The following is a 12,985-nucleotide window of genomic DNA, read 5'->3' on the forward strand; positions in this document are numbered from 1 at the left end:
GAAAATTGCCCTCAGATGGAAGAAAATTACTTTCCCAAGACATGAGCTTTCTTACCCTTTAACAAAAATTTAAAAATCGTTATGAATAAGAGTGATGTAGCAAAGAATAGATTTGTCTACTCAAGTACTACACTCTTTAGCTTTCTACTGCCCCCAAGCCCCATTACTCTTACAATACTTAATATATGAAATGAAAGCAAGCATGTCACATAAGCAACTCTGCATGTGCATCTGTACACATCTACATCTAGAGAAACTTAAAAAGTTTAGAAACAGCAGCAACGCCTATCATTTTAACGATACAGCAGGAGAAACACAGTAGATCTGTCCAGCCATCCCATCAGGAGCTAAAATGGATGATTTAACACTGATCTTCCTGAAGGCTAGTATTACTGATATCCTAGCACAGAAACCAGTGTCCTGGAAGAGAAACCCACATCTAAGAACAAGTATTCATGTAATTTGTTCTGCTTTGGATCAGAATATACGTGCTATTGAAGTCCCAACTCGCAAACTTAACTTCGCACCAATACGCCTCTGTCTTACTAAACCAAAACACTAGTTTGCATCCCTTCGGTTACTCATGCTGTTCCCAGGGATCCTGACAAACGAAGAAAGTATCTGACGGATGCAATTCTGTCTTCTCTCCCGCGTGAAACACATGCCTTCTAAACTCAGCTCAACCCAGACAATTTCAGAATGACAAACCCGAAGGTTTCGACGGATGAGGCAGCAAAGGCAGCCCCTGCACAGCTTTTATAGGATTCTCACCAAGACAGCTTGACAAGGTTCCAGTGGGAGGACCTCTCAGTCTCTGCCTCAAGCTTTTGGTCTCTTCCTCGGATTATCAAAAGATACCCAATTGTGATGGTGGTTTTTCTGCTGGAAGAAAACTTCATGCTGGACTGAGACCACCAACTCATTTCACATAGGTCAGAAAATGAGATGGTAATAGTTTTTCACAGTTGCCAACTTAAAATGTATTTGAGCTACAGACCTAGATGTGAAAGGCTCTGTAATAAATTACCAATCTCCTGAGCCATCCAGTTAACAACATGCACGGTTTTGTTTTTGAACTCAATTATGTTTAAGTTCATAAAGTTTCTGAAACTGTAGAGAGAACATCAGAAAAATTTAGATACTTGACGACAGGTAGTTGGTTTTCTGTATGCCTCTTAAAAATATGCTGAAGAGTATTATTGCAGGCAGAACATTAGAGTACGACATGACATTTTGGTTTAAAACAAAGTGTGTCTATGTAGGAACATGCACTATACATTTCTACACTATGTTTTACTCCACTATTTCATGAGTCATGACAAAGCCATGAAAATCTTTGAGTTCTTCCCCTCAGTGCTGAGGCCTTTGTTCCATTTCTAAAACCAGATGCAAATTAAAAATAGTATCTACAGAATTATTTTAATAAAGCAAAGCTTCATTGTATTTCAATTCTGAAAATATTGTTTACCAAAGATAAATCTTTTCTTATTATTTTAAAGAGAGACTGGCACACTGTAAAAGCATTTACTGGGCATGAAAATAGAAGACAAATAACTAGTCATTAACTACATTTCCAGGAACACTATTAAAGCTTTTATTTCAAAAACTAAAAGTGACTTTGAGAGAGTAGTAAGAAAGCAAGATTTATTGCACTAAGCATAGAATTGCATTGGTAACCTCACTCATAGGAGTGAAAGGTCAAACTCATGACACTCTCATGCACTAATGAAGTTTTAGTAATTAGAAGCATCATATATAGAGAGTGTCATACTTTGATAGCTTTTTTTCCAATTTACTTCTAAGAAAAAGAGCTACTGACAACTGGGTCAGGAAAACTGCCCAGTTTTAGGACAACAGAACCAGCCCAGCCACCTATGGGCATATTTCAAAGGCAAATATATATCAATTGGTGAGATTCACCAGTTAAAAACATTTATTACAGTTTGCTAGTTAAGAAATTCTAACTCAGGTTCAAAATGCTTTGCTTACACTGTAGTTTTGATAAACATTAATTTATTTGCAGAAGCATTCAACAGGTTGCATGGCTATATTTCTGATAGATTATAAAAATTAGTAGAAGATAACGGTCTTCAAAAGTTACCTTTGTAAGTACAACTGAGAATTTTACAGAGTTTTTCCAGCAGTTCTTACAGCCAATCATCCTCTCCCACACCTACACACATGCCATATTTATCTTGCCTGCAGTGATAGTACCAGAGGCACTTTCTGTATCTCAATATGCCTGTTATTTGAATGAACACTTTAAAAAATAGTTTATTTAGAAAAGTAAAAAAGAGGAAAACAGCCATTTGATATACTTTGCTGTCACAAGCAGATCAGATCATAGCCTGCTTTTAAAATTTGCTTTACTAATCAAAGCTGTCTGAGTGCAGCATAAAAATATATATTTATTAGTACATGTCCTTAGCACAAAGGTTTTTGTTTCCCAGTGATTTTTCACAAAAAACAATCCTTGCCCTCGATCATTATCCCAGTGCTAAAACCCATTGTGGATTCACTTACCAAATCCCTGTGTAACACCCAGTTAGCATGCAGGTAGTGAATACCATCTAGGATCTGATATAACAGTGACTTCACCATTCCCCGAGGTAACTGAACTGGTTTCTTGTTTGCTTTAGAAGCCCTGTGAAACTTGATTATATGCTGTAAAGGGGAAAAAGAAATCAAAATGAAGAAGTGTAATGTTTTGATCTACACCATTACACAAAAAGATTGCCAGTAATTCCTCACATAGACTTCTTAGGGTTTTTTCAACTTTTTGTCATTCACTTTCAAAACCAGAAACATGTACCTTAAGTACTAGGAAATTAATACTATCTGAGGTAAAGTGATCACTGTCCAAGGGAAATATCTCAAAAATGAAGTAAGTTGTTGCTGTGGTTTAACTCTGGCAGGCAGCGAGTCCCACACAGCCACTCATTCGCTCTCCCACAGCGGGATGAGGAATAAAAAACCAGTACAACTGCCAAAGTAAATTCCCTTGCAGATCACTGATCTTGGAGCTTTTAGGGGTATTCTTCTTTGGAGGTTCTTTTTGTTAACATTGGCTGGTATCTTGTCTATCACAGTACAGAATTAAAAGTGCATTACCTAACTGCTATATTATTTTACTTTTACATTTTCTCCTACAGTAATGACACTCTAATACTTAACATCTAATGCCAGACTGAAATTCTTGCAAATAGCATTGGGAATCTTAAGCACTGAAATTAGAAGCCCAGATTTATTCCGCCTTCATTTACTATACCCTTAAAGCACAGCACTCAAAACAGAAGCTGCTGACAGAGCAAAGCTATAAATCTGTCCATCTGAAAGTCAACCACCAAGCCAGACAGGGAAAAAGCCTTTAACAATTACAAGTGTATACCTAGGCAACGATGTTCAGCAACAAGGACTCCAAAAGGATATATTGTCTTACCACTTCAGTCTCAGGCGCCTCTAACTTCAATAGCACAAGGTGCACCATGGTCATGGTGACCATTCCCACATTTGTCTCCATATTTCAGAGAAAGGTAATATCTAGAACCAACTTTTCCATCTATTCCTATTTCTTTAACGGCTCACACTTGTGTGATCACGAAAACAGCTCTGACCTTATCCTTTTAAGATTTGGCATCACACTTGTATCACATGTTTTTCATCATATTCCAGGTGCCAATTAGGCACTCAACTACAGAAGTCCCTTTGGGTAACTGCCTTTCCTGTCTTGCTGCAGCTCAGCTCCACACAGCCTGCCCTCCCCTCGCTTCAGGTGTTGAGCCTGGCTTTCCTGGGAGGGAAAGGCACATGCCTGTCTGCAAAAGGTAAAAATGGAGCTGCACGGAGGAGAAAAACATTGATGAAAAAGTGACAGTCACGAGTTTTGCCTCCTTTCACCTCCCACTTCCACTGACTCCAAAGTAAATGTTATTTTTCATGCAGTGGCCAGAGAGAAGTGAATTATCAGAGACAGACAGACAGACAGATGGCTCTCCTGGACTTGTTTGTTCCTGCTCTCATACACTCTGTGCCTTTTTCCCAGCCTTGTTTAGGACCTGCTGCACTAGATATGCTCAGTGCTGGAGGACTTGGTCCGCAGCCAGCTCTCTGGGGCACGGAGCCAGCCCAGTCACTGCAGCTGAGTCTCCTGCACCCAGGGACAGTGAACAACAAGGAGCTGGTACAGCTGGGAAATCCTGGAGTTTACACAGGTACATGAATAGAAACATAAAGGTGAACATTGAGGGTCTTTCCTAAGTTACTTATACACAATCCAGTTTCATTAACAGAAGTGCTTCTGCAGTGATTTTCACAGAATCACAGAATCATAGAATGGCGTAAGCTGGGAGGGACCTTAGAGATCATTTTAATCCAGCCTCCCTGTCGCCAGGGACGCCATCTCTCGACTGGATCAGGCAACACATGGGGACCGAAAGGGAATCGAACCCGCGACCTTGGCGTTGTTAGTGCCACGCTCAACTGACTGAGCTAACCGGCCCCCTATTTTGCCTAACTATGAAGCAATGCAAAAAAGTATAAATACAAACAAGGACAGGTCACTTCTAGTCACAGTCACCCAAACAAATATAAAGCCTTGAAGCACATTTTGAAACAAAATGCCCAAATGCAAACATTCTTAAACTTCTGTAGCTTAGCATACCAGAAATACAGGGGAGCAGTGGGTTTTTTTGCACATTAAAAAAACCCAGCAAAACACTTCTACTTGATTTCCTCAAGTTTTTGTTTGCTTGTTTCCATTTTGTACATCAGCCTTTAGAATGTCGCAACATTTTAGCGGTTCCGTAATATTTTTCTGTAACAAAATCTCAATACCAAGTGTCAGAACTTCCAAGTTACTGGAAGAATACTTTTGATTCAACTCAGTAGAAGGACGCCTGACACACTAGTTCCTAGGCAAATACTACTGAATTACTCCCAACTATAAAGAACACCATTTTCAAAAGAAAATAGTTTGAAATTTGGTTTTTGCTGCCTAAACTATGTGCAGAGTTAAAACCAACTCACGATTCATACTGCACAATTCTTAAATAAACACATACAACAGAATTTTCATCTCATTCCAAACTGCCTCTGTTGTACTCTTTAATATGAATCTTCTTAATATCTTTTAAGGTTAATACCACAATACTTGTTCCACTGAAAGCAATGCTTAAAACATAAGTCAGATCTAATGCGAGGCACATGCAAACCTTTTTTTCAGTGAAGTCAAATTTGCATGGCATTGTGTATTCTTTACAATGATACTTTTTTTCCTCTGAAAAAGTATTCAAAACTGATGTTCAGCTTACAAATATTAAGTGAACTGAGGAAAAGGGTATGTATCTTAAAATAAATTTACTTTGCCTCTACGCGTTTATATTTTTAAGCTGTTATCTTGTAACTAGAAATAAACAGCTGTCCTCCCAAATGCACAAAATTTCAACAGATAATTTGAGTAAAATCTCTTCCCACTGAAACACAGGAATTAAATTTCAATTATATAGTGGCATTATTCAGATTTCACGTATTTACAGATGGCATGCAGTGTAACTAAAATTCTAAACAGTTCTATTCAGTCAGTAATTTTGTCATTTTTCAAAGGAGATCCAGCTGCGTAATCAATTATGTTTTCCTGCACTCTACTTGAGCTGTATTGGAGGTCATATCTACACTTATTTAACTAGAATTCTACCTACTGATAGCTGAATGCAGATTTTTTATCTTCTTAAAGAGGTCACAGATTAACTGTGTAGTGTGCTTACCCAACATTTTCCATTGCTTTTCTTTTAGCACTGAAAAGGTTTCCAACAAACACAGAGTAAGAAGCTCTACTGTTTTTAACCAATGTGTCTTCCCTGACCTTGTCCCCTCTCTGCCACTAAAACCCTAAGCCAGGAACTTACACACAATTCACCTTACCCAGAGGTCATGCTCAGCGTAGTCAAAGAGAAGCCACACTTTCCTGTCGGCATGAGAAAGAAACACCTTTTGCAGAGAAATGACATTTGGATGCTTGAGCTCCCGCAGCAACTGCAAAATAAAGAAAGTCCACAACAGTTACATCCACACATTCAGAGCTGTGAAAGGGCTGAAAAGATGAATACTTTAATAGTCTTTGCTACATACTCTACAATACAAACAATAAAAGTCAAGATTCACAAGTACATAGATTTTTAATGAAAGAACCGGTCCTTTGCTGAAAGCAGGTCATAACCCCCTTAGGTCATTCACTTCTATCAATTTCCTGAAAGATGAAGCGCATGTAAACCTTACTTTTATCCAGGATCAAGAAGACTCTGCAAACAGCCAACCATGGCATCCACCCTCTCCACAGGCTGTAATCTTTGATAGAGCCATTTGGGGTATCGAGTGATCTGAAAACTGCATTTTGGTTGCACTCACTCAAGGCTGAATGGGATGACTCATTTACAGCCTGTCAATGCAGTCAGCTCAATGAAGATGTGGTTTGTAAGATGGAGTCAGCTGATCTACAAGGTCAGCACCACCTACCGAAGGTCCAGCTCCCTTTCACAACATCCATTACACCAGTTACAGCACTCACAGAAGCCATCCACAAAACAGCTCCCAATTCAAGAGAAAACCAACCCAGACACACAAAGGCAATAATTTTCTGCTGAGCTTCCAAGCCGAAATGACTCATGGCACTAACAGCAGGCCCAGCATTAGTGAAGGGACACAGCTTGGAGTAAGAACTTCTTTCAGCAGCAGTGAGCCATTGAGCCAGCTCAGCTGCTTTAGAAACTATAGTGTTCGCCACCAGCAAAAGGAAAACATAGCCGAGATACAGTACAACTGAACGCAGACAGTATCAGTCTATTTGAGCTCTACTAGTCATATTATAATTACACTGTACTCACATAATTGATATGAAAGAAACAAAATCTTTATCTAAGTAAATTATTGTCAAGCATGGTTACCCATGGTTACCCAAGACCAGACAAATTCTTGCCAGTTCAGTCTGGCAAAAATTATGACCTTTTCAACAAAAAGAAGGGGTAGGATTTCTTTTAAAAGTTCAGTTTGAACTACAGTTTGAATATACAATAGTAATTTAACATTTTATTTCTGAGATTGAATCTATTTTCAATAAAACATAATTTTCCTGCCACATAATTGAGGGAACAAGAAAATTCATTCCATTCTATTGATACCTTTGCTACATGTGGTAACATTTTAGCTGCTATTGAGACAGTAAAATGGGAGTTGATATTTGCATATGGTGACATCCTTCCTTTCTATTTTGAGGCAGACTCCCATCCCTAGTCACTGACCAAAAGTTCTCGGTGTGTCATTTCTTGAGCAAGAGGACCTATAGCCCACAGAGCTTTTTTATCTCAAGTATGTGATGAAACAGGGAGATAGAGGGTTGAGGAGACAACACAATATTGCAAATCAATGCAGAAGGTTGTAGTTTTAGCATGTTAAACCTCCTAATCTTACTTATGATTTGAAAAAGCATTATGTAGAGGAATTTTAAGGCTGGATCCGAAAGAGATCTGGAATTCTGTAAATGTCTATAATTCCTACAAAGCATAAGACCAGTGTGGGGAAAACCAAGAAATGCAATTACTTGCAAATTTGTATCAATTAAAAGTGGGAACAATATGTGGTAGGTTTACCCCGGGCAGCAGCTAAGCCCCACACAGCCACTTGCTCACCCACCTCAGTCAGATGGAAGAGCAAGAGAAAAAAAGGCAAGAATATTTGTGGGTGAGGATAAGAGACAGTTTAATAAGGGAAGAAAAGTAGAGTAAAATAAAAAGAAAAAAAATCCAACAACAGAAGCGATACAAAGGCAATCACTCAGCACTTCCCACAAGCAGAACAAAGTCCAGCCCCACCGGTACCAACCAAGGCAGGAGAACAACAGCTTCTCTGCAGGCACCCAACATAAGCACCAACAGTCCCTATGCAAAACCCGAACAACACAACTGGCCTAGATTCCCCTTCTCCACTCTGGCTGAAAGTTCACATAAGCAGACACGTACTCGCAGATCCCTCTGACATCCATGCAGACTGTTCAGAATCCAAGCCCAGATATGGTGGCCTTTTTATCCAGGTTCCAGCTCCACCGTCGGGTCTCTCCAGATTTCGGAGATGCTCGAAGTTCACCAGCAGATCATGCACATGAGCTACCTGGGAGAACTGTGCCAGTGTCCATCTCCTGACCTAGTGCAGATCTCATCCTAGTCTCACCACTTAGTCCTGCCTGAAGTTTGCTGGCAGATCACAGATGCACACATGGAACAGAGAGCACACTCACACAGAGAATAGTCAGGAACAGACATAGGACACACCATGTCCAGAGCTTGGCCAGATAAGCACACTGCCCAGTCGCCTGCTTACATGAAACCTGTCCCTTATTCCCACTTTTTCATGCTTTTCCTTCCCCAATTACTCCCCTTCCTGCCTTTTATCCTTCCTCTAATCAGCCCACAGAAGTTTTACAGAGGCTCAGCAGTCCTCTCAGATATCCAGTAAAACCTCTATCCTCCCTTAAGATGTGCAGCAATCTGCTTTCCCTCTCATCAGTTACAAGCCCTGGCTGACTCTCTTCAAGGAAACGCCTGAGAGGTTCCTTTTGTGGCCCATCACCAGTGTTGCAGAGTTCTGGCCTTAATTGTCACTGATAGCAACTGCTACTGCCTGCGCATTTGTGTGCTCAGTTTATTATTTTTGCCGACTTCCTTTACCTTTTGTGCTGAATAGCCCTTAACCACATATTCTTCCAGACTGCTTAAAAAAACCTGATGGGTTTGGTCAAAGCTAGACAGCGACCACGCCAGTGAACAGGATGGCTAATACACATCAGCAAAACCATCAGAAAAAGTAAACGATTGCTGCGGTGGTGACAGATGATCCTTGAATCACTGTCTTGGAAAGGCTGAAACGCTGCAGGACAGTGGTAATGCAGAGTGACAAATGCAAACGCTGTCTGAAGGACAAAAAGAGCTCATGCAGATGATGACACATCACATGAGCTGTAAACAACATTTCCAGCAACCTCACTCTCCATGAACTGGGCCTCTCCAGCCCATATGCCACAGCCTTTCCTACCAGATGATTTGACTCATGTCCAGCAGCTGACAGAGTTCACTGAAGACAAAGTAGAGAAGAAATACGGTTTGAACACCAGCATGCCGCCTGGTAATGACAAAGGTCGTTTTTTGGCCTACTGACTCTGGTATGTAATTGCTTCTGTCTATCCCAATTCAGTCCTACAGAACATAAAGAGAAAGCAGACAAAACCTGTGCATTTGGTTCTCAGTAAATTACCTTCTTTTTCATTTGTATATCACCTGATGATTCAAATCCACTTCTACAACCAGAAAGGTTTCCCTTAAATCAGTTGATCTTGGCACTCCTTACAAAGAAAGAAGACTCAATTGACCTTCAAAGAACTAGAAATCGTCAAATGATGATGTTGATACATCCGGTTTGACTTGAGTGTTACAACCCTCTGCTGTTGCTGGCTGGCCTTGCCCTTGCTTTCATAAATATTGTTAAGACACAGCAAGGGAAACAGCAGCCCCATGTGCAAGTCCTGGGCTCACACTAAGGCTCCTCCATGTATCTCTTCAAGTGCAGAAATATTCACTTGACAGCCATGGGGCAGCTGAGGGACAGTAAATCAAAGTGTCCTAACAACACACAAAACTCTTAAACTGCTTCACAAACAAAAGCAGGGTAAGATAGGACATTATTAAATAATCAACAGCAGCATTAAAGCAGCCTGGCAAACTGCTGCATGACTAAGGCAAAGAAATCGTTCCTTGCACAGGGACACTAACAATAATTACCTTGCACATCAAATATGAGCTGAACTCAGCAGAAGTCTTTATGGATGTGATCTCCTTCCTCCGGTGATACTCCCACGCTTCCCGCACAGCTCTCCACCACTACCGTCGCTTCTCACGAGCCAAGACACCACCGTCTTCGCATAAGTGAGGATTTTACTCCAAATGTCATTCCACCCCCACGCTTGATGCTTGCTACTATACGTCAGCTGCAGGGAATGTAACCTGCTGAGCCTCGCAGTACTGCCACGCTTACTTCTATAATTGAGCACAGACTCATTTACTAGAGCAATTAGCCAGGTGACCTGGCCCAGATGTCCCATCTCCCAACGTTAGTTATTTTAGAAAAGGCAACTCCTTGCCCTCCCTGCCCTCCTATGAGTGCTGTGTAACATGTTTCTCCCGAAGCTTAGGACAGTCAGAAAGCTGGCTAGGCACAAAGCCATTGGTAATATCAACCACAATTTTTACTTTCACAAAAATCTCTATTGTGTCATCTTGCTAGTTTGATGGTGTCAATTCAAAATCTAATCATCATCTCACACTTCAAAAAGGCTCACATGAGTTCAACCAAGTGATGCAGCAACACACAAATCATATATTAATAGTCACTTCATGGCCTTAAGATGGAAAATGGGGAAATAGGGACTTGGAACAGAAAGCAGATTATGGTCGATGCAGAAAGGCAATTTTCAGACCAGAAGATAATCAACAAAAATGTAGTCGTCCTGTAACAGATAAATTACCAGTGGAATTACTGCGACCACAGATGAGCATAGGCAGTAGTGAGACATTACCTGAAATGCTATGCACAATTCTGGCCAATTCGGGGAAGATTAATTCAAACTGCAACAGGGTAAAGCAAGCCCAAGCCTACACTCAGGGGAAGGAAGAGCCTACTGCACAAATGGAAACCAGCAAGCCAAGCCAAAATCCTTCCAGGCTGCCAAAACAAAGCCCGAGAGAGAAACAGCCTTTCTTTCTCTATTTAAAATGAAAGCAGGAGAGAAGAGCTATTCTGACTAACAGACAATATTATCAAAAGTACAAATGGGTATGAGCTAGTCGTGATTAATTTTGGCTTGAAGGTTGAACAATGTTTATATAGTCATTATTAGCATGAGACTCAGGAATTGCCTTCAGAGACTTTTCCTTGTAAGTTTAATTTGTAGTTTGCTAAATTTTTGAAGGTGCACTTTACTCGTCTGCAGAAAATGGTGATTCCAGAGGTGTCACTCAATTCCATATTCATAAAAAAACGTCTAAAAAATTGAAATAATTCAAATCTCTGTTTCCTATCAAATACTGGAGCTCTAATCAATTACTTTACATTTGCTATTTAAACTAAATCCCAAATTTTATTACATAAGTTCTTAAATCCCAAGTTGGCTTCGCTGCTGCTATTCAGTAGATTCAAGGTCTGTTTGTTTCAATGTAAATACGATTTTACAGTTTTATATTCTCATGAGTCAGATATTCCACAGTACTAACAAAAAGAAAATACCTGCTGAAAGTACATGCTGTTTTCCTTTCAAAAGGGTTCAAATGAAAGCTTACAAAGGCAATGTAACAGAAAAAGCTGTAACACTGCTCACTTGGAAGAATTATGAAGCTGACGATTCACTTCTGAAGCTTCAGTTCTTCAGACATAGCACCATGTGAAATTGTTGCTTTATTTATTCCTTTATTTTTGAAGTCCTAAATGTGGCAAAACAGAAGTCTGACACTGCAAAATATGGAGGCCAAAAAAAAAAATAAAAATCACATTTCTCTTTTTAATTTATGTGGTTTCCAAAAAGATGAGTTTTATGTGATCACACATACAAGTATTTATCAGCACCTCTTACGTCCAAACACACTCAAAGTATTAGAAGAGTTGTTATCAAAAGTTCTCTGAAAGTTATAAGGTAGATGAAGAATCCAGACAAGATAGACACTGAACGTCAAGCTTGGTCAAATTCTGTTGCTCACAGAAAACGTTACGTTTCCTAAGAAATGCAATTTCTAGCAATTATTCAGTATCTTTATCCCACTTGCAAAGAACTAAAAATAATACTGCCTCCCTTTATATAAAATTTCTCAAAAAACCTGTTTGTAGCCCTGCAACATAGCTTGATGAAGTACTCACAGTCACTGTTCACATTATACATTCCATACTACTTTTAAATTAAAGCATTTGAGAGTTATTCGACTGGTCAAAAGGCAGGTCAGATCAGACATTTTCCTCAATGCTTTGGCACTTCTCACCACACAGAAGGATTGCACTTACATAAATGATTTCAGTATTGCATTTTGTGAGAAGCTGCTTTCACTGCTAGTGCAGAAGGGATGTGACAGCCCCCAGAACCTGAGGGACTTAAACCAACTATTTTTCGTTATCGCACAGCTGGTAAGAGATCTTTTCCAGCAAGCTTACTGGGACAGTCACTTCTTTTATTACAAGCATAAGATGTTGAAGATGATGAATCCTGGAGAAATCCAGTTTCAGCTTCCGTCTCATGGGGTCCCTCCAGCTGCCATGGGCTGCCTCAGAGACTTTGGTCAACCTCAGATCAGCTCTAAAATAGCCCCTATCCCCTTATGCATCTCACCCCATGGCAGAGGGGAAAGAGGCCTGACAACCATGCCATGGCATATTCTTGTCACATAGAACATGGAAGTCCCTGTGTGTGAGAAGGACCAGTTCAGCCCTGCAGCAGCCTCTTCTGCCAGTCAATGGCAGCTCCCTTCCCACCCACCACTGGGCACAGGCTCAGCACTCCAGTTTTGTGCCTCTACCCCTCTGTCGCCTTCCAGTACATAAGTGGAAAGCCAAGGTGACAGAGCAGTGGTGGGGGTGAGCAAGATTGCTGCAGTGGCTTTCCATTTCTGGCAGGATCAGCAGTGATCAACCAGCTAGCTGTCACACCGCCCAAGTACCACGTCCCTGTTCCCTGCAAACCTGGTCAAGTTCCTGACAGAAGAAGAGCTGTATTGGAGCCCTAAGCCTTCTGTCTGGGAGATTGAAATCAATATTCTCTTTGTTGACACTCGGACACATGAACATTATGGTACGAGTTTGCATCACACCCAAACTATCCCTGCAGGTTCCTACCATCTCCGTGAGTTACGTTAAGCAATGGTGCAACCAGATGGTTCAACTCCATCCCTGGAAAGGTGATGGAACA

The 12,985-nt window shown here is 40.5% G+C and overlaps 1 protein-coding gene across 1 annotated transcript in view; it reads right to left on the minus strand.

Moving 5' to 3' along the window:
- CDK8 (cyclin-dependent kinase 8) overlaps positions 1–6,030 on the minus strand; it is a gene marked incomplete at its 5' end in the record, with an annotated part of 43,104 nt that extends 37,074 nt beyond the window's left edge. Inside the window, 2 exons of the mRNA XM_009874496.1 lie at positions 2,524–2,664; positions 5,920–6,030. Coding sequence (XP_009872798.1) covers positions 2,524–2,664; positions 5,920–6,030 — 252 coding nt within the window. The remainder of the gene's footprint in view (positions 1–2,523; positions 2,665–5,919) is intronic.
- Positions 6,031–12,985: the final 6,955 nt, after the last annotated feature.

The sequence above is a fragment of the Apaloderma vittatum genome, unplaced genomic scaffold, assembly GCF_000703405.1.
Source record: "Apaloderma vittatum isolate BGI_N311 unplaced genomic scaffold, ASM70340v1 scaffold19088, whole genome shotgun sequence".
NCBI lineage: Eukaryota > Metazoa > Chordata > Aves > Trogoniformes > Trogonidae > Apaloderma > Apaloderma vittatum.